Genomic DNA, 23,289 nt, shown 5'->3' on the forward strand with positions numbered 1-23,289 from the left:
AGAACTTTGAGATAAGTTAAAACTCTTATACAATTAGATGCTAATGCATTGTTGAGATAAACTTCATACAATATAATAGCATATTGATTAAATCTTTTTTAATCATTATAATTTGGTGATGTGATTTCCTTTGATCTTTTAGCTTTTAAAAAAAGAATTGAAGAGCAAGGTCTGATACCTTACGTATTAAGAAAAAGAGATACAAAGCTTTAATAGACATACTTGTGTTGTTTTTCTTTAAATAAGAAAGTAATTGGTTTTATTCCTATTAATATTAGTTGATACTCATGTACTTTAGAATAAGATTGTAATCATATTAATAAAGTTTTCAAAGTATCCTATTTTTTCTATGGTCTTAAATATTAACTTTTAAAAATCCTATTAAAGTTTTTTTTAAATATAGCTTAAAGAATAATAGAAATTGATAATATTTTATGGCTCAATTAATTTTTTCTTAGACTACTTATATTTTATCTAATATTTACTTTAAAGATAAAAATATAATATAAAATAATTATTTATATAAAGATCTATTAGAGTCTTTTTTCTAAAGTTTTAGCAAAAAATTGGTATATAGACTTTAGAAGCATTATAGGCCACCAATTGCTTAGGCTAATTCTTTTGCATTCTTTGTATAATAGCTTAATGTTGTTTTTTATTATAGATATTAGAAAGGCATCTTATAAAAATATTTTTGGTCAAGAAATAAATGAATAAATAAATAAAATTCTATTGTGTGGTTGTAGTATATTTTTAAAAATTAATATCTAACCTATTTAGCTTTGGGATTTTTTTACTTGCTATCTCTTTAATGACTTTCAATTATTTTGTAAAAGTTATTACTTTAAAAAAACTTATTTTTATATTTTTAGTGAATTTAGAAAGAATTTCACTAATTACTATATTAAAGATTTTAAATCTTGCTTAAGTAGATTTGTAGATTGAATATAGCTTAGTATAAAATTTCTAATAAGATTTTTTAAGTTGATCTTGTATAGTTATTTGGTTGCTATATGGATAATAAAGAAAAGTAATTCTAGCTTTTGAATCTCTTCCTTAATTGCTTTTAAAAATGTCTTAGAGCATGTATATCCTTGTGCTTTCTATCAAATTTTAGCTCTCAGTTTTTAGCTTTTTATCTTCTAGTTTTTATAGATTGATAAATTTTCTTACAATACTTTGAAAAAATATTGAAATCTAAGCTTTGGAAGGCTGCTTTAGAGGTTGAATTAAAGATGTTTTATTTGGATTTTTGTCTCTAAGGTGCCTATTCTTTATTGTGGCTTTATCTTTGTTTTTATTGAATTCAATAAATTTTCTAAATCTTTTAAAAATCTTATCATTTTTTTAGAATATAAGTCCATAGCTTATACACTTAATATTTCTATTAATATCTCTAAGATATCTTATTATTATCCTAAAAAAAGATTTCTTTAGTTTTTTTTTGTTTTTTTGTACTTTTATTTTTACTAAAATATTATTTAAAATAGCCACATATATTTTGATATGATAATAGTTGATCATATCAAGAAAAAAATTACTAAAATAAAAAATATATAATATTTTTATTATTATCATCTCATTTCTTTTATTTTTTATAAATATTTGAAGTGGTTTCTTTCTATATAGTAATCTTCTAATTATATCCTTATCTTAAATAGATCCTATACTATTATTTCTTTTGTTATTAAATTTTTTATGCAATAGAAAAATTTTGTCTTTTTTTCTTTTCTTTTTTTTCCATGTTCCAATCTCTTCTTAAGATTGAAGCATATTTTCTTTTAAATAATCAATTATAATTTCTATAATTACCTAAATTCTCTATATTATTTTAATGCAAAGATGTTAACAATGCTAAAGATGATTCCATACAATCTTATGAAAGAAATCTAAAAAAAAAAATTATGATATAAAGAGTTTTTTTATTTACAATTTTTTTATATTATATAAGATAAGTATACATAATTTTCTTCTTCTTGCTCTAGTGCCATCCAAATTCAAAATATAAACAAAAGTTGATTTCAAAATTTTAAAAACAACTTCAAGCCAAAGTATTTTCTTTTTAAAGTCTTATGCTTCAATATATTAGATTTCAATTCTTTGATAAATCTATGCTTGTGAAGGAAATAGAGGTCCCTATTATATTGGCATTAGCCTCTTCATCATTAGCCTCTTCATTCTTGTATTCTCCTAGTTCTTTTTTACATACTATTGGACTATCATGGACATACATAATTACCTAAATAAGAAGTATTAGGTAGAAGATAAATATAGATAGATTTATTAATACCTTATGAAAAAGCTTCTTAGAAGTTGTATAATTTCGGATTTGATTTTATACATGTGTATAGTTGATTGATAGGTTGGAAACTTGGCCAATAAGTTGGCCACTTATTGCACATGTTGGTGACTTGTAATACAAATTAGCTATATGGCATACATGTAAAAAATTTATCTTGCAAGTTAGACATGTGTCTTGCAAGTTGGACATATATTAGAGCTCCTATAGAATGTGACCACGTAGCTCCTAATTAGATAGTATATATAGAGGTAAGAACAAAGCCTTTTTTATTCTTGTCAATACCTTTTTTATTCTTAGTCTTGTTTCAAGAGCCTCTAATTTTCTTATCTTTGACAATAGCCATTCTAATCTTAATATTATACCATCTTTAAGTGATTTTGTATTCTTTTTTAATAACACAAGAGTGTATTGATCTTTTGGTTGTTTGTAACTTATATTCTTGACATAGGTTCATGTACATTTTTTTTATTATTATTATTATTATTTTTTTTTCAACACCTCAAATCACTAAATTTTGCCAATGTTAATATAAGATTTGAAATTGATTTAATTCATTTCTTTGCTCCACTACTAGAAATAATGTGATAAGTTTGTAAGCAATAGGATTTTAGCAATCATCTACTCTTTTTTTTTAATTGCTACAACAAATTATAAACTATTAATTATTCTTGATACACTTCGTTGGACTATTTTAATTTGCCAAAAATAAAGCCTTCTACTTTCTCCTATGGGATCTATGGATTAAAAGTTTGATTTAAGTAAAAGCTTAAGAAAATTTTAAGTTATTTTTTTCTCATTTGGCAATGTGTTGTTTATCTATTTTTCTAGCATCATCATTTTTCATGGTGTTTTGGAATTCTAAACCGTTGTTATTTTACTTTCACTTTGCACTATCTAACTTTGATAGATTTTTGGTGTCATGATACTAAAATGAGCCACAATTTTGTTTTAGTCTTATGATTTTATTACATTTGAATTTTTTTAGAATTTGTTGCATCTTAAGATGGACTATATATTATTGATTTTTAATCAATGAATTTGCAAACCTTTCTTCTTGTGGTTGCCCTTCTAGTCCAAATTTCATCTTTGGTGTCTTTGTATGCTTGAGATTTAGTCCATCTGCCCTCTATCTTACTATAATTATATACTAATAAAAAATATAGTGCTTACTTTGTTCTATCAAAACTTCCATGTATTTACTCTTATTGATTTTTGTTTCAATTGCAATGTACTTGAGATTGTGTGTTACATTCTTATTAGTTTAGAACTAATATGCCTCTCTTGGTGGGAGCCCTTGTTTCTTGCAATGTCCAATTTTGAGACTGTATTGGATTGAAAGCAATTTGTAATTTGCTATTAGAGATACACACCACATCCCATCCATTTTTGTGTCTTATTCTTTTTTGTGTATGTAGTATGACTCTACTAAAACAAAGCTGTCTGCATTAATTAATTTATTGTTCTTTCCACCTTGATTATTGGTTGGAAACTCTTTTTTTACCTGAACTAGTTGAAGGCAACTATTGTTTATTTGTAAAGATGTTATCCAACATGATTGATAATTTTTGTTTTCTTTTGTACTATTTTCTATCTCTGTTTGCTCTATATTGTATTCTCTACTTAGCTTTTTCTAGTCTATTGCAGTCTTTAATTATGTGATTAGCATCAATGAAAAAATTATACCTAATAGAAGTATTATTATAGTCAATTAGCATAGTTTTTTTTTTTTTTTTTTTTGAGTAATAGAGTTGGTTATTTCCACCTCAACTTCCTTTCCATCTCCTAAAAACAAAGCAAGACAAAACCTAGATTCTATTGAATTTTTATTATCCTAATTAATGTCTAAAACTCGCCCTAAATTATTTGCCACTTGCAAAATACATTTTTAAAAAATCATCAAATAGCCTTCTAGATGTAATCCACAAGGGAATTTTAAATTCTCTTAGTATCTCTGCAGTGTCTAGTTTCCAAATAGCTTTAGGATTTAAATTTGGATCCCATGCTTGGAAGATACACATACCAAGAAGAATACAAAAGAAGGTAATAAGAAAAGTATATTTGCACCTATGGCCTGTAAATTTCTTCAAGCTGGGGTTCCAAGTTCCGGCCATGGACATTCTGCTGAACGTTTAAAATTTCTCAAACCATGCAAGATTTTAGGTGTCTGCAGAGCTCAAAGAAGAAAATGGCACCAGAAGTGAAGAAGGAAGGCCCGGAGTCACATTCTAGAATATTTTACTTCAAACACAATTCGGCAAGTACTGATTCTTTGTGTACCGCAACAATGGATGGCTAGAGCAGTGCATGACGAGCGGCACGTCGACAGTGTAGACGAGGTGAGCCTCAAGCTTGACGAGCAAATCGTAGTAGAAGAGTGCGTTAGAGAGTTCACCATGACTGAAGAGACGAGGCGACCTCTAACCAGGCCGATGCAAACTTCAGAAGTATTACAATGCAATCGACTGAAAGGCAAATTTCAGAGGCATAACAATGCAATCGACTACGAGGCTGGTTTTCAATAGCCCTCGGTGTTCTGCAGATGGTCACAGGGCAGGTAGACATTGAGGATCAGTAAACGTTTTTGCACCTTACATCGAATTGTGTAGTCTTAAGCTGTTGAGATTTAATTAGAGTCTCAACGAGTGGGCATTTAAGATGGATTGACTATCGTCACAGTAGTTCGTCTCATGCCAAGAGCAAAACTCGTCAACGACGTACTTTCTGCATCAGATAATTTCAACTCTGACGCGCATATTCTGTATTCCATGGCCACGAAACAGCAACAAGAAACTGCAATTTTCGAGTTGGACACGTTCATAATAATCCGGCTTGAAACAACATGTGTTTCTCATTAGGCTCTGGAAGTGTACGGAATGAGTGTGGTGCTCTCTATAAAATGCTCGTTGCGTGGAAAGGGCTCATCAGTCTCGCAGCATCAGTCGTCAGCACATGAGAGTCAGTTTGCTTCCGCAAAAGCGAAGCCTTGTTCCGCGCTAATATTTCACTACTTTTCTCAGGATTTCTGTCCATCTTGTCGCGCAACGTGGTCAGCTACTACTCGAGTTCATTCTATTTCCCTCATCCACAACCAGGAAGATGAAGATGGTGTCAGCAGCGAAGAAGACTCGCATAACAGCCCGCTATATCTAACTCAGATAGGACACGGTGCTAATATTCGTCTTCACCTAAAATTATAAATTATAAAACAGTGAACTGTTGTTCACTGCAAATATACTCCGTTTTCATTACGAAAATTTATTACGTCAAGATATGTTGTTAAAATTGAATTATGCCAAAATTATGGAAATTCATAGATCGTTTAAAGAGATTCAACGTCAAAGAACGATCCGCAAGCTCCAGCGGCAGACTTGCAGGGGTCACTTCGTAGTTTCGTCCAAATGTGAACTGCCTTGCGCAATTCAGGGCATAACAGAATTGCCTACGATGTTTTTTCACATGCTACATCGCTAACCTATGCGTCTACGACACCACCCACAATGCTTCCCCGCAAGCACATACCTACCTTACGTGACAATGGATAACTTGCTGCTACCGGGATAAGGTGGAGTCTCAAAATTGAAGGATACTTAAGCAGAGAAGCTAAACCAATGAACCTACCAGTACACACCTCTTCGCAGACAGACAAGCCTACAGCATAAAACAGACCTATCTCGTCATTATATTCCGTTACCTTCTGACTAAACTCTATCTAAAGGAATGAACACGACATCCTGAAAGAAGAGAACTCGTTGAACAAAATGATCGGAGCTCTAACTAGAACCAGCTCCGTCGAATTCCAGTGAATTATTCATGAACCTGCTTTAAAGCTCCCCTGGCAGCATTGTGTCTCCCTCAGGAAGGTCACAGTAACCATTCTCCTGACCAATAAGATGAGCCACGCAATTCTTTTCCGCAAGTAACTCGTCCTCGCTTTTCTTGATGCGCTCGCGCAAGTAGTCGTCGATTTCACAGTCGGTAACCAACTCCCAGGATCCATCCCCAGCAGATCGGCAGGGCATGCTGTAGATAATGTCTTCAGCAATTCCATATGGGTTTCCGCTCGTGTACACTCCTGATGAGAACCAATCGCCCTCTGGAGTAGGGGTGATCAAAGACTTGATGGCATCGCCGATAGATACAGCCGTGGAAGCGGCGGAAGATCGACCCCATTTCTGAATGAGGGCACCTCCACGTTTCTGTACTCTGGGGGTGAATTCTTCCTTCAGCCATTTCTCATCTTGAATAACATCCATCACCCTAGCGCCATGGATTTTCGCGTTCAGGAAATCTGGGACTTGAGTGGTGGAGTGATTACCCCAGATAGTCACATTCGAGACGTTGTCGTAGAAGACACCGGCCTTGAGAGCTAACTGGCATTTGGCTCGGTTCTCATCCAACCTAGTGAGAGCATGGAAATTCCGAGGGTTGAGACGAGGCGCGTTCTTCAATGCGATGAGTGCATTTGTGTTGCATGGGTTGCCCACTACCAAAACCTTCACGTCAGGGCTGGCCACTTTGTTCAGAGCTTTGCCCTGTTCGGCGAAGATCTGCCCGTTGATGTCAAGCAGGTCGGCCCTCTCCATGCCGGGACCCCGTGGCTTGGCACCGATGAGGAGAGCCCAGTCGGCATCGGCGAAAACCTCCTCTGCCTCAATCCCGATGTTAACCTCCCGCAACAACGGGAACAGGGAATCCTCCAGCTCCATAGCTACTCCCTCCAGAGCATCCCTCGACCTCACTGATCCCAACAAATTCAGAGCAATCGGTTGGTCTTGGCCGAAGACCTCTCCAGACGCGAGCTTGAACAACAAATGATTGGCAATCATGCCGGCGGCTCCAGACACCGCAATACGCACCGTCTTCTTCCATGTCTTGGGCCTCTCACCCTCCTTCAAATCATAAGTTACACAAAACACGCCGAAACATTGTCCACCAGTCTGTTTCTCTGCAACCCCATTCGCAGTCCTCTCGGGTTCGCTCACAGTCTTCTCAGTGGTGCTCGGGGCGACATAGGCCACCACACCCCGCCTCATCTCCCCCTCCCGCTGCTGCCTCACGGTCACCTTGGTAGATCCCGCAGCCACCAGCTTCCGACTAAAAAATGCACTGGACAGCACATTCCGCTTGTCCAGCTTCACCAGTACATCGCCATTGGTGACTGCTGCTGTGAGAGCACCGAGATTCCCAGCCACGGCAGCCATAGCAGCCACCCGCACAGCAACCTCAAAAACTCGAACACACAACCAAAAACCTGAAAATTTTGCAACGTAAACTGAACACCAGCTGAATCTTCTTCTCACACGGAATTGACCAACTTAGATTCACCAACGGCGACAAATCGACAAGTCCAGCGAAGGGAGAGTGTGCAATGGTGCCACCGAATGATTAGCGGAATACAGTGCCTGAATGCAAAAGGGTGGTGTAATTCAGGTTGGGTCCTTAAAGATAAGGCTCATCGGTTAAAGACAGAAAGCTTGAACTCTACAAGCAACAACTTCCACGAGTCGCAATGGCTGGGATAACTAAACGCCACCCCTACGAGCTGCTGCTGCCCCGGGTCCAGCTATTAATTGCGTTGTGGCGCGACGACTGACAATCTCCTGACAAAAAGAGCTGCAACAGAACCACTCAATCACAATGCCTCCGTCGCTATTTGTGCATTCAAACGGAAAAGAACAACAACAATTGAACGAGCCCCCCGCCCCGCCAACTCCGCTCGATAATTTTGCACAATGCTTTCAATCAAATCGCAAAGGTGGGAAGGTTCGATTATCGAGCGATCGCGAAGCGTGAAGAAGGTGAGGACGCGATGCTTCGGCGTTCTTGGCGTCCTATGCGTTGCGTTTGTTCTGCATTTTCCTTGCAATATGGGGAGTACATAATCGACCCAAGTAAATCTTAAATCAACTTTTACTCTTGCCGTGCCAAATCACAGCATATATTTTTCACAGTGTATCATATGCTGTGAAGATCATCTTGGGATCATAATGTATTTGCCTTCGGCGTTTATCAAATAGATTCTAAAGCCATTGTGGCGTTGTAGTTATTCCACGCTTCTTTAAAATCAGGTGAAATATTCAGTCTTTGGTCGCTTGTCAACATTTGTGAATGAGGAAAAGAGCTCAAAGTTGAGGGATTAGTGAAGGAAGACGACTTTCTTTGGATCAGTGAGAAATATATGGCACAATACACGACTGATAGAACAAAGGTAGGTCAATTTAAGATTTATCAGGGTGGATTTAATATTCTCCAAGAATATAAATAATATTTCTCTGTTCAGCAATTCCAATAAAGCTAATAGCTCCCACTAATTAAACAAATTTTGGGAACTAACTCTGTTCTATGGTGAATAATTAATGATTCCTTACTTATAATAATTAATCAATTTTTATTGACTTTTATTATTTAACACTTGTGATTAACAAAGGCTAAGTGGCTAGAATGTTACATGGCTATACATGATTGACAAGGCGAGGCTATATGTAATTGGGCAAAGCAAGGCCATGTGGTTGCCACAATAGAAGCAACCAACTTAGATTGTAGGTCCTAGTAAGGATGATTTCTATCATGCTTTCAAGGTGCCACCTACAATGATTAATAACCTTTAATGAATATGAATTAAAAAAGAAAATATTAAATATGTATGTGTATCTTCTTATTCATAGATATACATATATATATATATATATAAATCTTGAATGTTATGTACTTAATATACATGTATCTGGTGTACAAAAGTTCTGTTTACATGAGTAGTAAGGATGCTTGATCTTGTATAGAAATATGGCTAAGACCTTTATATGGAGTTGTAATGTTGAAGACTCTTTAGAAGCATGATAATTAGTTGCATACTATGCAATATTATATTCTACTATGGATGAGATAAAAATGGATTCTTGATTTATACTTTAGATGTATTTGTAGATAAAAATTCATTTTGTGTAAAGGTTTAAAGAAGTTCAAAATATTTTGATTTATCTATTTGTCTTGTTAGTTTGCAGACCTATAAATGATGAGATATAAGTAAAAATGATTTATGTTGGAAAAAAAGACCAAGTTTGAATTAAAAAAGAGTGAGAAGAATTGATGTTGGTGCTACAAATCAAACTTGAGACTTAACATTCTATTTCACATTCATTAAATACAAACACCACAACTTATTATCCATTAGATCTTCATAAATATTTAAAATATATAAACAAAAATTATGTATTGTCTTTGATATTTTCTCCTATTAATTATTTTAAGTACACATACATATTTAGATGTAGCAAACAAAGGCAAGGCTATGCTTAAGTATTGTCACATGCAAACTCATTTATACAATCATGATAATTGACATCAGACATGGTACATGCTAATATTTTGTTAAAGAATTTTTAATATATTACCAACAATTAAAAACATATTTTCATGATAGATTTTTTAAATAATCAAAATTATAATACCATAGACAATATATTTTTGAAGAAATACTTTGATAGAAGCATTATCTTATATCTACAGGATTAAAAGTTAAAAATTTAAGGTATATATTTGAAATTTTGAGAAGTATTAATATAGATGTAATGGAATTTTTTTAAAACATGATACATAAAAATTTACACAATCAAATTATTTGTTTAAAAAAAAAATTAGTATCATATATCTATGGTAATTTTTAAAAAAAAATTTATATATATATATATATATATATATGTATTTATTTATTGCAAGAAAAAAAAATTAAACACATGAATTGGCTGACATCATAATAACTATCCTTTATAGATAGAAATATTTTTGTATTAATAAAAATATACTATTTAATTTTTATCTTTTTTTATCAAAAATCGCAATATATTGTACTAAGAAAATAAAAATTTTAAGATTCTTACATTTTATTTAGAAGAAAATTAGTAAAACAAGATATAATTTAATAATATTACACAATACAAAAATTAATTATAATTTAGCAATATAAACAAAGAATCTATAAATAAATTTAATTAATAATAATAATTAGTTATATAATTTTTTTAAAAATATATGTATATTAAATATATATAGATATATAAATATAAAGAATAAAAAATTAAAAATAGGATTTAAAAATAGAATATTTTATAAAATTATAAATATTATGGCTTTAGTTTGTGACATATTTTAAATAAATTTAATAAATTTATATAAATAATTTATTATACAACATATATTCTTAAAAATATTAACATGATATTTATTATAAGATGTTGTAAGATATTATAAGATATTATATATATATAGCGAGAGAGAGAGAGAGAGAGAGAGATTAAAGTCACAATCCTTCAAACATATTATAATTATTTTAGTCTAATGTTACTCTATTCCATGCAATATCTTCATGACTATAGCTCAATGTGGATGAGGTGGATCATTACCTCTATGAGTACAAAAGGCAACTCCTCTTTTGTGCCTAAGCATCACTTCTACCTAAGACTTTCCTCATAAATGCAAAAGATAGCTCAATTGAGATTGTTAAAGACTCTCCTATGTTGATATTAAGGCTTGGAAGAGTGGATTGGATATTTGCAAGATGAACAAATTCAATTTTCCATGGCAAGATATCCAAAAAGAGAGGTCGGTGAAATGGGTGAAAAAAATATGTGACTTCTATTTGCTAAAATCACAATATCAATTTAAAATATAATTATATTAATATATACAACTAAAGAATGCAATTTTTTAAGAATACACATGTAGTTGCAAGCTCTAATTCAAAATTCTAATAAGCTCCAACTTAAGTATTTATGCTACATCCTCCCAATGTCAATCAATAGGCTCAATTAGAATTATACTATCATAGCTTAGAATATTGATGATGAGAATCCACTATTAGTAATTGAAAGCATTCAAATGATTATAGATCTATATTGACAATAAATATGATTTATGTTAATACAAGTATTAAGTAAATATTGAACCACCAATCACTAATAGTACAAACATGCTTCGTTGGTGTGCTCCATCTCAACCAATTCTTAGCATCATCTCCAATTGATGCTTGTTTTTTTTAAAGTTGAATTGCTCACCTTACATCCTCCCAATGTCCGCCTTCATACTTTGGACCTAATTGTTTGATGTATTCTTGATCAGAGAGTAAATCATTCTATTTTTATACTCATAATTTATTTGTAGATAATTCATTCAATCTCTCAACAATTGTGAGGAGAATTTGCACACAAAATTATTTAACTCATAAGTAGTTGTAAAGCCTTATTGAATCCTCACCATTGGTTTTTCATTGAAATGCTTCAATTGTATTGCATGAGAACAACAAAATTTAGCACTAAATGTTTAATAACTCTATTTTGAAGATCAACTAATAGAAACATTTTTCTTAGCTAGAGAAAATAAAGAAAGCATCTTTATAGTTAAAACGTTTTTAATTTGAAGGCAACCATCTAAGAAGTAACATCCTTTCACTAGATTCACCTCCTAAAATTAATAAGATATTTTAATTTTTTTTTTTTGTTGGTTTGGAATCTAGAATGCATTGTTCGTGTACATAGAGGCTGAAGTGGGATATAAAAGAGATAGATAAGGCTGCTCTCTACACTCATAAATAAAGTCTTGAGTAGAGGAGATGCTCAAGTACAAAAGACATGCTAATCTTTGCACTCATAGAAGATGATGATTCATCTCATCCACATTAAGCCATAGTCATGAGCACGCTACATGGAATAGAGTGATATTAGACTAAACATGGTTTGAAGGATGTGGTTTTAACAAAATTGGGCTTTGGCTTTAATTAATCTCTCTCTCTCTCTCTCTCTCTCTCTCTCTCTTTATATATCTATATATCTATATATATATATATATATATGTATTCTAATATGGCCTTTATACCTTTGGTACACCTAATTTGTACAAATAATTAGAACATTTTTTTTTTGCTTTTTTAAGATCTAAAATGTCCTAATAGACCATCTGTAAAGGAATCTTAGATATTGCACACAATTCCATCTATATTTTGTCTTGTCTAAAATAGACAAACATATAATATTCTTGTCAAGAATGACTTGTCAATTAGATTCATCTTACATTAAGTTATATTCTATTACATATAAGTGTTGCACATTATATTATAACATATACAATATATATTATGTATTAATTCCATCAATAATATATTTAACTAGGTATATCTATGTTACAAATTTAGGTAAAAAGATATTATGTATACCTAATTACATTATAATTATAATAGATTAGATTGCATTATGTTATGATATATATAGTAGTTTTTTCCATCACAAACATACAATGTTCTATTATATATAAAAATATTTATGCTATACAAATAGATTAACAATAATGCCTTTTAAAATATTAGTTTGAAAAAACATATTATAAACTCTATTATTAAAATAATATTTATTTTTAATATTTTTGATAAATAAAATCAAAAATTAGTTATAATATTTTTGTAAATATTGTATTTTAAAATAAGTACTTTTATCACTATTCTAATATAATTAACCTCAATTTAAAAAATAAAGTCATAATATACTTGTTTTTATTTCAAAGCTTATAGATAATTTTTATGATCAAAATTTATTTTGATATTTCTTGAATTAAACAATTATGCATTAAAATAAATTTAGAATAAATTTAAATAGTTAAAAATTGTAAGTTATTAAAAAATAAAGAATAATAACTTTACTTTAAAATACGACAAAAAATCTATTAGATGTAGTTTAGATTAAGATGTCAACATAATTTTAAATTCTTACATTTCTTTGATATTTATAAATTATGTCTTATATTAGTTTACAAAAATAAATTTAATGTTTATTATTTTAAAAAATATCAAGTAGATTTCTAGTATATATATTTTTATTTATTTATTTATTTATTTATAAATATACATGTAAATATAATATTAATATCAATATTTGGAATATAATTAGTTTTATATTTCTAATACCTCTAAAATGTCTAACATAAACATAAAATAATTTATTATAAAATATGATTAGATGTTTAAATTGTAAATAATAAAGGTTATTTAATTATAAATTTTAAAATGTAATGTCCAATTAAAAGTATCTTCATAACTAAAAAATTAAAATTTTATTAGAAAAACATAAAATTGTATATTTATGAGCACTACTTTAAAATTACATAAAAATATCTACAATAATATTTGTTTTTTTATTTATTTAATAATAAACTTTCTATTGTATCCTTAAAACATAAAAATCAATAATACAAGTTGATTTTTTATGTTTTAAATGTTTTATTGTGTTCCAAAACAAGAAACTAAGATATTAAGAAGTACAAGAAAAAATTATATTATACTACATTTAGAATAAGTGAAAAAGATACAAAACTATACATCAATTGTTTATAGGCTTGTGTTCAAAGATCTTGGAATCTCTTATTTTGCCTCCTTATTTACACTATTGCAACTAAAGTCTATTTAAGTTTTTAGAAATAATCCTAAAAATTATAAAATCTTTTTGAGATTTAAAGAAACTTCAATAAAAACTTTTAGAAAGTCAAAGACAATTATGAATAGTTATTGAAGGTTGTAGAAGCACAATAAGGATAATAAAAATCTCTTGAAAGAGTTTAGAAGATTTTGGAACTTTCTAAAGTTGTGCAAAAAGTATTACAAATAAGCAAAAAATGGAAGAAGGTTCTAAAATGTTACAAAAGATATTTAGTACTACAAATTGTGTATTCCTATGATTTTGAAATTTTACTAAGTTACTATGCATTTATGCATATTTTTTTTATTAAGGTTTAATTAATACATATAAATAAATTATTATTAAATTTAAAAAATGTTATTTTAAGTTACAAGATTTAATCTTATATGTATTATGTATATATGTATGTATGTATATGTATGTGAATATCTATATATATATATATATATATATATAATTTACAGACATATTAAAATTTAGTAATTTTAACACTTAATTATCTAAAAGCTATTGACAGTATCTTAAGTGGTCATGGAAACAAAAATAAGAGAATGTGTGTATACATGTATATGTTTGAAACTATTAAAACAACATTTTTTACAACAACATTTTTTTTTGTAATTTCTAAAGTTGATTTTGAAATGATTTTAATTTCAGTTGTTAATACTTATTGATGTGTTATTTTATTGTTTTCTTACAATATTGCCGTGACTAAATGCTTCAGTGACTGGCAGAAATTTATACTCAGAACACGAAATTGAATTTTTACACGGATTTTGCAAATTGTACTAGAATAACCATCATGGTGTCTGACCCAACTAAAAATGTAATTTAAAGGGTAATGGTCGAAATTCCCATACATACATCAACCTTTAATCATGCTCGCAATACAAATTGTATTTATTCATTTATTCATTTTTTTTGTTTTGTTTTGTTTTGTTTTTTTTCTTGAATACGAACTTCTCAAGGAATATTCAAATGTTTAAAAGTTCAAGTTTTAGGGTTTTATAAGTCTCAAGGCCCCTCGACCTCCCCCATGTTTTACTCGCCCTCATCGTTCTGCAGAGCTCTTCTAGGGTTCTGGGTTTTATGGTTCGCGGCTCAGTCTCACCGTCCATTCCCTTGTCATTCCGTGCGTGTTACCGTGCGGCACCTGTTGCCTGTATATCGCCATCGAATTCTTGGATCTGCTTGCCGAATTTCGAAACCTGTGTGAGGCGATCAGATGCTAATGATCGAATTTGATGGAATGTAGAAGTTAGACCTTGAGACGGAAGCAAGTTTTGTCTCGTTTTTTCCGGTTTTCGAGATTGTTCGTCACTATGTTGGCCAGATTCTTGAGGAGGCCGTTAGTGGCTGGCGCTGCACAGGTACAGAGGACGAGGACTGGACTCGCGGATTTCTTTGAGGCTGGGCGTGATCCTAATCAGGACGCCAATATCACTTACGGTATGGTCGCCGCTTTTCTTTAGAAATCGGTGGAGCTCGTGCATCCGTTGTTGCACTAGGTTTTAATGACGCAGCACTATGTTTTAACAATACAGTAGAGTTTGAAGGAATCAGCAGCATATCTTTGATTCTTAAGGGTTTCTAATTCCTGGATTCTGGTTTCAAAATGTAGAGAATTTGTAGAATCCTTTTTGATGTGAGGCTTATGCTTGCTTCGTGCTTAAAACGGTGGAAAAATCACGGAAGTGTCTCACAGTCTTCAACATACAAATGCGCGCACTTGCAGGTCGTAGTTGGAAGGCAGAGGAACTAAGACAGAAGTCATGGGAAGACCTGCATCAACTATGGTACGTTTGCTTGAAGGAGAAGAATATGTTGCTATCACAGAAACAAATGTTGCTGTCGCAAAACATGCGGATGCCAAACCCTGAGCGTTTTCCTAAGGTAAACTTTGTTCTATCACACTATTATGAATATTGAGAGGCCGTCTGTATCACTGCTAATCAAAGAATTTCCGGGCTTCTCTTCAATGATTTATTACTTGTGTTTTTTATAATTATCTTGTCACAATTCGAATAGCGTGCAAATGCCTCCTTAGGTTGTACAATGGTGATGTACAGTACCCATCCTCTCTTGAACAGTTTTCGCGACATTGTTCGGCCCAGTAACCTAAATGTACAGTAATCCTAGTCTGGGTTTCGGTATTCTTTATGTTAAGGAAGTTTGCGGAACGTGGGTGACCTCCTCCACACGTATATCCTAGGTTTTACCGGTGCATCTGCTTGCACAATCTTTCTTCTATGTGGATGTCTGATCATCACCTTCTTATGATAGTGCCGATTCGTTCTCATGCTCAAAGACGAAGCTTCAGATAACTGCCTTTTTAGTGTCTTTGTTGTGTGTCTAAAGATGCGACTACGACGAATCTACGTACAATGGATGAGATTTATGTTTTGTCTGCTTGACTTGTAGGTACGCAAGACAATGTGTCGCATCAAGCAGGTGTTGACTGAAAGGGCTTTGGCGGAGGAAGACCCAAGTAGGCGAAAATCTTTAAGGAAGATGATCAACGACCTATGAGGCAGAAACGATCCCACTGTCAAAAGTTGCAGATTGTACAAATCGTTAGGTACACGGAGAGGTTACTTCAGGAAGTATCCAGCTTTGTGCGCGAAGAGATGCCCGTATGTGGTGGATATATTGTGATTAAGAGATTGGGTTACATCCCATTTCACCAGAAATTGGCAGTTCCAATCTTCATATCATTAAAAATACTTTCTGTGTTGGTGAAGTATTCATGGACTTCTCTGCAGAAACTTTGTCACACAGAGAATCGTTACTAATAAAGGGATTGATTTAAGTGATAGGCTTGTGTGTTAAGGACGGCGGAATTCCTCTTATTCTTGGAAGCATTACATATCGACTTTGGAACTAATTGTGGTGTTGCAATTGTTAGGTGAGTGCCATTTGTATATGGAAAAAGCTTAAAACCCACACCCATTAATTTATAGGTGAAAAACAATCTGTAAATAAATGCTTTCTTGCAGTGAAGTGAGAGCTAAAAACGACTCAAAAACATAATCATGTGAAAATAACTCACATCAATGAGTTTGGTTGTATAAATTTTCCAAAAAATGTTGTCCTCTTCAGCACATGTGTCTACGAAGTCCCTACTCTACTACCACGATACGACACCCCTCTATACTCAAAGCCTTGTCACTAGCAACCTGTTGATGATGCAGGACGTGCAAACGGGAATACAATCTGGGGTCCTTTCCAAAACTAGTATGTACATAATGCATACGACAAACTGAGATCGATCTTACTGCTTCGAGAAAACAGCGTGCTCATCTTGACTATCATCGCAGTCTAGACAGCAGCAGAGAAGTCAGAATTTATACTTGCGACCAGGGCAGGTAACCGGTTTCCGGAAGGTTGCAAACCAAAGTGGTAATCAAACAGAGTGTCAGCGTCATCCTCAGAAACATGACTGTGCAGGTGTGATTGCCTTTCACTATTCTTCACACGCACGTTGGGGGCACTTTTGCACTTCCCCATACACTTGCATGATGTTACCGATATGTTCGACGATTCGGGAACAATACTCTTCAAGGAAGCAAGGATCTGCTGAGACCCTCCCTTTCTGCATTTCCCTACTGTGCACACTTCGATTTTACCGCCAGTGTTGGCTGTAGTCGGAGGAGGATCGACGACCGAAGGTAAGAACGACAACTCTGTCTCCACGATAACTCTTCCGCCAGGCGTGTCCTTCAATTCAATAGGTCCTCGTGAATGAATTGGGCTAGGATTGGTTGAGGTACAAGTACTCGGAGTGCTGCAGAGAGCTCTTAACTGGGAAATAATAGCAGGCTCTTGTTCATGAACATTACCGCTCAAGCTTCCAAGATTAGCGATCCCAACGGCTGTTCGCTCAGCTGAAGCAATGGATGGGATAGACCTCATCGTTTCCACCACCTGATTGAGCTGGGAAGTGGACTCGACGGGCACTAAAGAGACAGTATCGATTGCACTAACTGAAGCATTGGATGGGGCATTTATCGCAAACCGAAAACCGAATTGCTTCGCGCATTTCTTGTTCTTGCGCAAAGCTCGCAAGTCAACAGCTTTACCAATTTCCATGTCATTGGACTCCGACGATGAGGAAGAAGAAGAAGAAGAAGAAGAAGAACTCGAAGACAAGGATAATTCCTTCTTGTTCCTCTTTTCCTTCGCATTACCGAGTTTCAATTTTGCCACTGCTTCACTCAAAGCATAATCGCTCGAATCCGATGACGACGACGACGATGATCTACTCTTCTTCTTCTTCTTCTTCTTCTTCTTCGCATTGAGCAACTCTACCTCCACTTGCAGATCGGCCACGTTCTGCACTATCCGATCGATCACTGCATCACTAACTCCAATCTCAAGAGAATCATCCACCTCAAGACGTCTAACCACATCAGCGCTCCGCTGAGCCAACGCCCTCCGCGACGACAGAATAAGATCCCGCTGCGCCTCCACTAGCTCCTGCACCCTCGCAAGCCTCCCCACCACACGCTTATCCTTATCCCCGCACCGCACCCGCAGAGCATAAAAACTCTCTTGACCACGATCGACAAAGCCAGCTCCACAAACCTCCACCCTCTTCACAACCCCTCTCACCTCCACACCTCCACAAAACTCCCGTGAAACCCCTAAGCCTCTCAAACTCTGCAATCGTTCCACAGCACGCCGCGACCCCGACACCGCGACCTCCATAGCGAAAACTCCACCCACGGGGTTCAACCGCAAATCCTCTCTATCAAATTCACCAAGTCCTGATTCTCCCAATGCTGCGGAAAACGACCCCCCAACGCTCAATACTAACAATGAATCACATGCAACGACGCGATGCTTGAATCAAGCAAAAGCGGCTCCGAAAGCGTCATAGGTCTCGCGCCACTAGAGTCTCCCCAGCTCGACGCAGCCACACTCACAAGAGTGCCTCGCCTGCTATTCCTGGCGCGACGCATCTACGTGGAACCTAGCTGGACTGCATGGATTCCAAAGTCATAGACCACGTCAAAAAGAGAACTTCCCACGAGGGATGGTACCAAGCCTGACCCTAGTGTCAGTTGATGACATGGATGTCCAAGTAGATTCGGGAAAGGCTCGACGCGATGGGAGGGCGTGGAAAGCGCGGCGTCGGTCATTTTTGGTTTGGACTTGATGACTTCAGCAGATGAGTAGGATCGAGGAGACCCAGGGCTGACCATTTTTCGTATAGGGGAGAGCACGAGGTGGGTTTTGCTTCGTTTCTTCTGACCAGTTGTTGCAATTGTCATCGCCGCTGGCGTGCTGATGGCAGGAAGAGTGTTTCTTCGCCGGAGGAATAAAAATTGATATGAGCCAAGTGTTGACCGCGGACTCGAGTTGAATATCAGGCAGCGACCGTGGCTCCCATGTAAGCGATAATCTCAAAAGGCATAGCTCCATGAGACTAGTGATGGTGAACCTGGCTGCATTATTCTAGAGGCGGTGCATTTGGCCATTTGAGCTTCGTCATGCTTTGGCCTTTTCTGTTTTCAGCGTTTTGTATCATCGGAGTTGAAGATGATGAAGGTAGTTCCTGAGTTCCATAATTGGCTCAAGAGGCTTTGGTTACAGAGATTAGGTCTTGCAGTTCTACTCCCTAGTTCAATCCAGTACCGAAGTTTTTTTTTTTTTTTTTTGATTAGGGAGTTTGTACTATTTGACTTAAATGCAACCACCAGAGTAAAATTTTGGGCCTCTCGATCAGCAGACCCAATACTCGATCCCACATGAGCTGCAGAATTTTCAATTAGGAGATGCATGCCTGCGACGATTGCTATGCATGTCAAAGTTAAAACGTCAAACCTAGCTGTCAGACTTGAGGCAGATCAACCTATCAATATCCGATGCCAAAAGCCCAAAGTTTGTAAAAACAATATAACAAAAATCGAAAGTTCGTAGACAATTCGAAGTTTACTTGTGAAAGTAAAGAGTAGTTCAAGAAACCCACAAACCTCTGCACACTACTACACATCAGTCCACTATATGCTTAGAAACTGGGTGCAGATGTACAGACAGTGCTCCTCGAACCATGGAAAGAAAATTACGTCATGTCCAGAAATTTCTTCCCTTTTAAGTCATAATATAGAAGCAATACACCACTGTCGGTATCCACATCTGGCCACGAGTTTCCGACCTTTCAGCAGTTCACACACACAAGCAAATCCGGGTCACAATCTTCTTAGACTGTGACAAACATGTAGAAGACACAATGCCTGATGATGATTGTCTTTCATCGAAATTTTGTTCTAAAGGACGTAATTAGAAGACGTTACAATGTAACACGTACTATTGGCCAGTTGGAAATTTATTTAAGACGTCCAACTCATACCATATTGCATCAATTCTATCTCTCAACAACATCATCGTGTAAATCACGTCTATCACAAGCATAACTTCTGACGTATTGATGAGAAAACGCAAGTTCTCGATGTGAGGAAGGTAATAAGCTAAAATAAAACGGGCTCATCAAAGAACACAGTGATTTGCAAACTTTCCTATTAGTAAGCTCCTAGAGTATTACGGCAATCTCAAAGCTCAACTGGTTGAGAGGGGTTACAGTATTTGGATGTCTGGCACCTCGGATCGCTTCTGGGAATCCTTGATCAGTCCAGCTTCTTGCTCCTATGTCGGAACGTTCACTTCACCAGAACCATTATCAGTTTGCTACAATAGACGAGCTTGTCATTAATTCAACAGACATTGCTCAAGTTTTTGTGGTAATTTTCAAGTTCAATAGTGTATGTGAAACCAGCTGGTTGCAAGCCGAGCGAGAAAATTTCGCCTGTGATAAAAAAAACAACAGTTCTTCGGACTAAGGATTCCTTCCCTTAATTGCTCCGGGTAACTTCATCTGACACTCTAAAATTGACAAGCGACTAAACTTGAATCCTTACAAAGAAAAATTCCACCAGTATCGTTAGCACCCAACATGTGCAAAATATTCATTCCTAAACCTGACATCAGTAATGACATAACTTAATACTCAATCTAAAGTTACAATGACAGGGAGAGGCAAGGAATGCAGCTCAATAGCTCTCCTAACCTCATCAGCGTCGAGCATCAGACATGTTTGCTTATAAATGAAAGACAATCTTCAAGGCATCTTGAGTAACACATGTACAACGAGCATCACACCCTTCCTTTTGACATCCAGAAAACCCGTTGCATACGTTGAGGCCTCATTCTCTGCAAAACCTTACTTTGAAAACCCTACAAGCATCGCAACCATAATTGAAGCAGGAATGTGGTTGGATAAATTGAGTCGATATGTAATCTCTTCGTAAGTCACAAACATCCGTCTGAAGCAGCAAGAATGGCAGGCGAATCAATAGGACAAGGATTTCGGCTCCGCGTACATGCATCATCTTGAAGCTCTAGAAGCTTACATCCTCTCGCGCACTTAGTTTGGATCAAGTAGACAGAGGCAGCGAACTGTTGCGCACATGCAACGAAATGTTAGAGGACAGTTTCGCTATTAGTGTTCAAATTTGGCACTGGTCTGGGTATTAAGCCTCGAGATTTTACGCGAAAGCTCTGTAGCAGGGGTTATTGGACCAAACCGGCATCAAAGAATTCTTCTATGACTTTGTTAAAAGTTGACCTAACTAGGACTTGACCGAATCAATCGCAAACGCTGATGAACTACAACGTGCAACATGATCGAGCACAGGATAGGTCGTACACAACTGATCTACCAAGCTTCACGATCGCACCGAGCATCAGAGATGAGAATAGTGAGACATAGAAATGGTCACACCGTAGCAGTAGCCATATGCATCTACTCTCCGTGGACTTGCCCGTTACCAGTGTGCCAAAACATTCGGCTGAATTCCAACTCGTTCAGCAAGTTCTTGGGACCATCTTCTGCAGAGAATTGACGATCACAATTAAGTTCTGGTGTAACAGAAATTGTATGCCCACAAAGGCACGTGAGACGTGGATTAGATAGGGCATGGCATCAGGCCCACTCGGAGGCCAACACATGCAGGGGAGAAGTACATTGCAATTGATAGACTACGTCTAAATTTATACATCGGCTTCAAGTTCTACTCGACTTCACGCATTCTTGTGGCGCGATACAACGCTACCCCAACTGCCCTTGACATCTCTGCGCACTACTTTGGCAGGGTTACCAGCCACTACAACCATGGGCTCCACGTCCTTCGTCACAACAGCTCCAGCTCCTACAACAGCGCCATCGCCAATGGTTACCCCCGGCAGTACTATAGCACCGCCACCGATCCAGACATCGTTTCCTATTGTGACAGGCAACGCGTATTCAGGTCCATTGACTCCATTTCTTAAGACGGGATCGAGGGGATGGCCGGGACAATAAATCTGGACGTTGGGTCCAAACAGGACATTGTCGCCGATGGTAACTTTGGCACAATCCAGAATGCAGCATCCAAAGTTCATGTACAAGTCTGCGCCGACCTCGATGTTGTGGCCGTAGTCGCACTGGAAAGGCGGCTCTATGAAGGGGGGCTTCTCAATGTTGATTTTCCCAAACAACTCTTTCAAAATCTCGGTTCGCTGAGCCTCCAGCTCCTTTGTGGGCAAAGACGAAAGGCCCGTCATGTTGTATCTTCGCAGCTTTTCCCGTGCGTCTCGTCTCTGGGCGAACAATGCCTCGCCCAGAGGCCAGTAGAAGGGCTCTGGCACCGGAGCTCCTTGAGGCAGAGGACCATCTTCGGGAAGGTTAGTCGTCGACATGTGAAATGGATACGCTTCGAAACGAGTGCTTCAGTTCACGAATCACTGTCTGCGCTGCAATAAAAATCTGCAATAGGAGTAAACAAGGAGATTGAGAACACATCGATCTACACAAAACCTTAGAGCTTAAAACCGTCATACTCACCGATTGTGGAGATAAAATCAGTGTAAAAGAGGGAACGAGTAGTGGGACAGCTCTAACCCCAACAAAGAACCTCTTGAACGAAGCACAACCCCAGCACGAAATCGCAAGCTCCCCTTATGACCACGTTATCCTCAGTCTAAGAACACAATTTCAAGGGAGCTTGCAGCAGGGGCTGGGATCTGCAATTCTGCAAGCCGGCGTACAGATCAACGGAAGCTTAGATGACAGCTTTTAAAGAAACGATCGAGAAGGGTCGATGCTTCCTAAGGGGTCACGATGAAATTACCCGACACTTTTCGCGTTTTGAATATCTACACGTAACTCATTTGGTGACAGGATAGTTAATCTCTCATCGGTGGACTTAGTCGCTTTTCTTATACTAGTTCCAATTCCGTCCTGTCTGTGATCAGGTGGAAACTAACCTCTGGTTCGAAAATAGACTCGAGCTTTGTACGATGTGCCGTAGAACGTTCAAGCATTCCACGCTTTTCCAAGGTCCGACAATAAATAGGAATCTGACAAAAAACTGTGAACACGCAGATTCTTTCTATCATTCCCGTAAGGGAGCTGTTCCAACACCAGGCTTGGAAGTCAAGAATGAACCGGGATCGTAGTCCTAAGCTTGATTGCAAAACTGAGCAGCAGCTCGG

The 23,289-nt window shown here is 35.9% G+C and overlaps 4 protein-coding genes across 6 annotated transcripts; 1 reads left to right on the top strand and 3 right to left on the bottom strand.

Annotated features, from left to right (window-relative positions):
• Window positions 1–5,630: 5,630 nt before the first annotated feature.
• Window positions 5,631–8,077, bottom strand: LOC112294853 (malate dehydrogenase [NADP] 1, chloroplastic). The gene has a single exon (XM_024545778.3). The coding sequence runs from the start codon at window positions 7,501–7,503 to the stop codon at window positions 6,124–6,126; it is 1,380 nt and encodes a 459-aa protein (XP_024401546.1). The 5' UTR covers window positions 7,504–8,077; the 3' UTR covers window positions 5,631–6,123.
• Window positions 8,078–14,806: 6,729 nt separating this feature from the next.
• LOC112294513 (uncharacterized) lies at window positions 14,807–16,571 on the top strand. The gene is made up of 3 exons (XM_024545016.3): window positions 14,807–15,207; window positions 15,494–15,651; window positions 16,180–16,571. Exons 1-3 carry the CDS (start codon window positions 15,081–15,083, stop codon window positions 16,285–16,287), a joined length of 393 nt encoding a protein of 130 aa, XP_024400784.1. The 5' UTR covers window positions 14,807–15,080; the 3' UTR covers window positions 16,288–16,571.
• A 217-nt stretch (window positions 16,572–16,788) lies between these two features.
• On the bottom strand, window positions 16,789–18,603 carry LOC149987568 (uncharacterized). Its single transcript, XM_090243851.1, has one exon. It carries the CDS (start codon window positions 18,463–18,465, stop codon window positions 17,077–17,079), a length of 1,389 nt encoding a protein of 462 aa, XP_090099977.1. The 5' UTR covers window positions 18,466–18,603; the 3' UTR covers window positions 16,789–17,076.
• Window positions 18,604–21,681: 3,078 nt separating this feature from the next.
• LOC112294510 (uncharacterized) lies at window positions 21,682–23,035 on the bottom strand. 3 transcript variants are annotated; one of them, XM_073539980.2, is made up of 2 exons: window positions 22,926–23,035; window positions 21,682–22,561 (listed from the first exon to the last, which is right to left on the bottom strand). In XM_073539980.2, the coding sequence occupies exon 2, from the start codon at window positions 22,492–22,494 to the stop codon at window positions 21,838–21,840; it is 657 nt and encodes a 218-aa protein (XP_073396081.1). In that variant the 5' UTR covers window positions 22,495–22,561; window positions 22,926–23,035; the 3' UTR covers window positions 21,682–21,837. The 3 variants fall into 3 exon arrangements, with proteins under 3 accessions (XP_073396081.1, XP_024400780.1, XP_024400781.1); XM_024545012.3 differs by lacking the exon at window positions 22,926–23,035 and adding an exon at window positions 22,697–22,830; XM_024545013.3 differs by lacking the exon at window positions 22,926–23,035 and adding an exon at window positions 22,640–22,830.
• Between the last annotated feature and the right edge of the window lie 254 nt (window positions 23,036–23,289).

Source organism: Physcomitrium patens, chromosome 17, assembly GCF_059467195.1.
Source record: "Physcomitrium patens ecotype Gransden chromosome 17, ASM5946719v1, whole genome shotgun sequence".
NCBI classification, from domain to species: Eukaryota; Viridiplantae; Streptophyta; class Bryopsida; order Funariales; family Funariaceae; genus Physcomitrium; species Physcomitrium patens.

What these genes read in the sequence shown, in the direction of transcription:
- LOC112294513 (XM_024545016.3), top strand. Translation starts at nt 15,081, where the DNA reads ATGTTGGCCAGATTCTTGAGGAGGCCGTTAGTGGCTGGCGCTGCACAG. An exon ending in GGACGCCAATATCACTTACG is followed by an intron (nt 15,208 to 15,493) that starts GTATGGTCGCCG and finishes GCGCACTTGCAG; the next exon opens with GTCGTAGTTGGAAGGCAGAG. An exon ending in ACCCTGAGCGTTTTCCTAAG is followed by an intron (nt 15,652 to 16,179) that starts GTAAACTTTGTT and finishes CTTGACTTGTAG; the next exon opens with GTACGCAAGACAATGTGTCG.
- LOC112294510 (XM_073539980.2), bottom strand. Translation starts at nt 22,494, where the DNA reads ATGTCGACGACTAACCTTCCCGAAGATGGTCCTCTGCCTCAAGGAGCT.
- LOC149987568 (XM_090243851.1), bottom strand. Translation starts at nt 18,465, where the DNA reads ATGGAGGTCGCGGTGTCGGGGTCGCGGCGTGCTGTGGAACGATTGCAG.
- LOC112294853 (XM_024545778.3), bottom strand. Translation starts at nt 7,503, where the DNA reads ATGGCTGCCGTGGCTGGGAATCTCGGTGCTCTCACAGCAGCAGTCACC.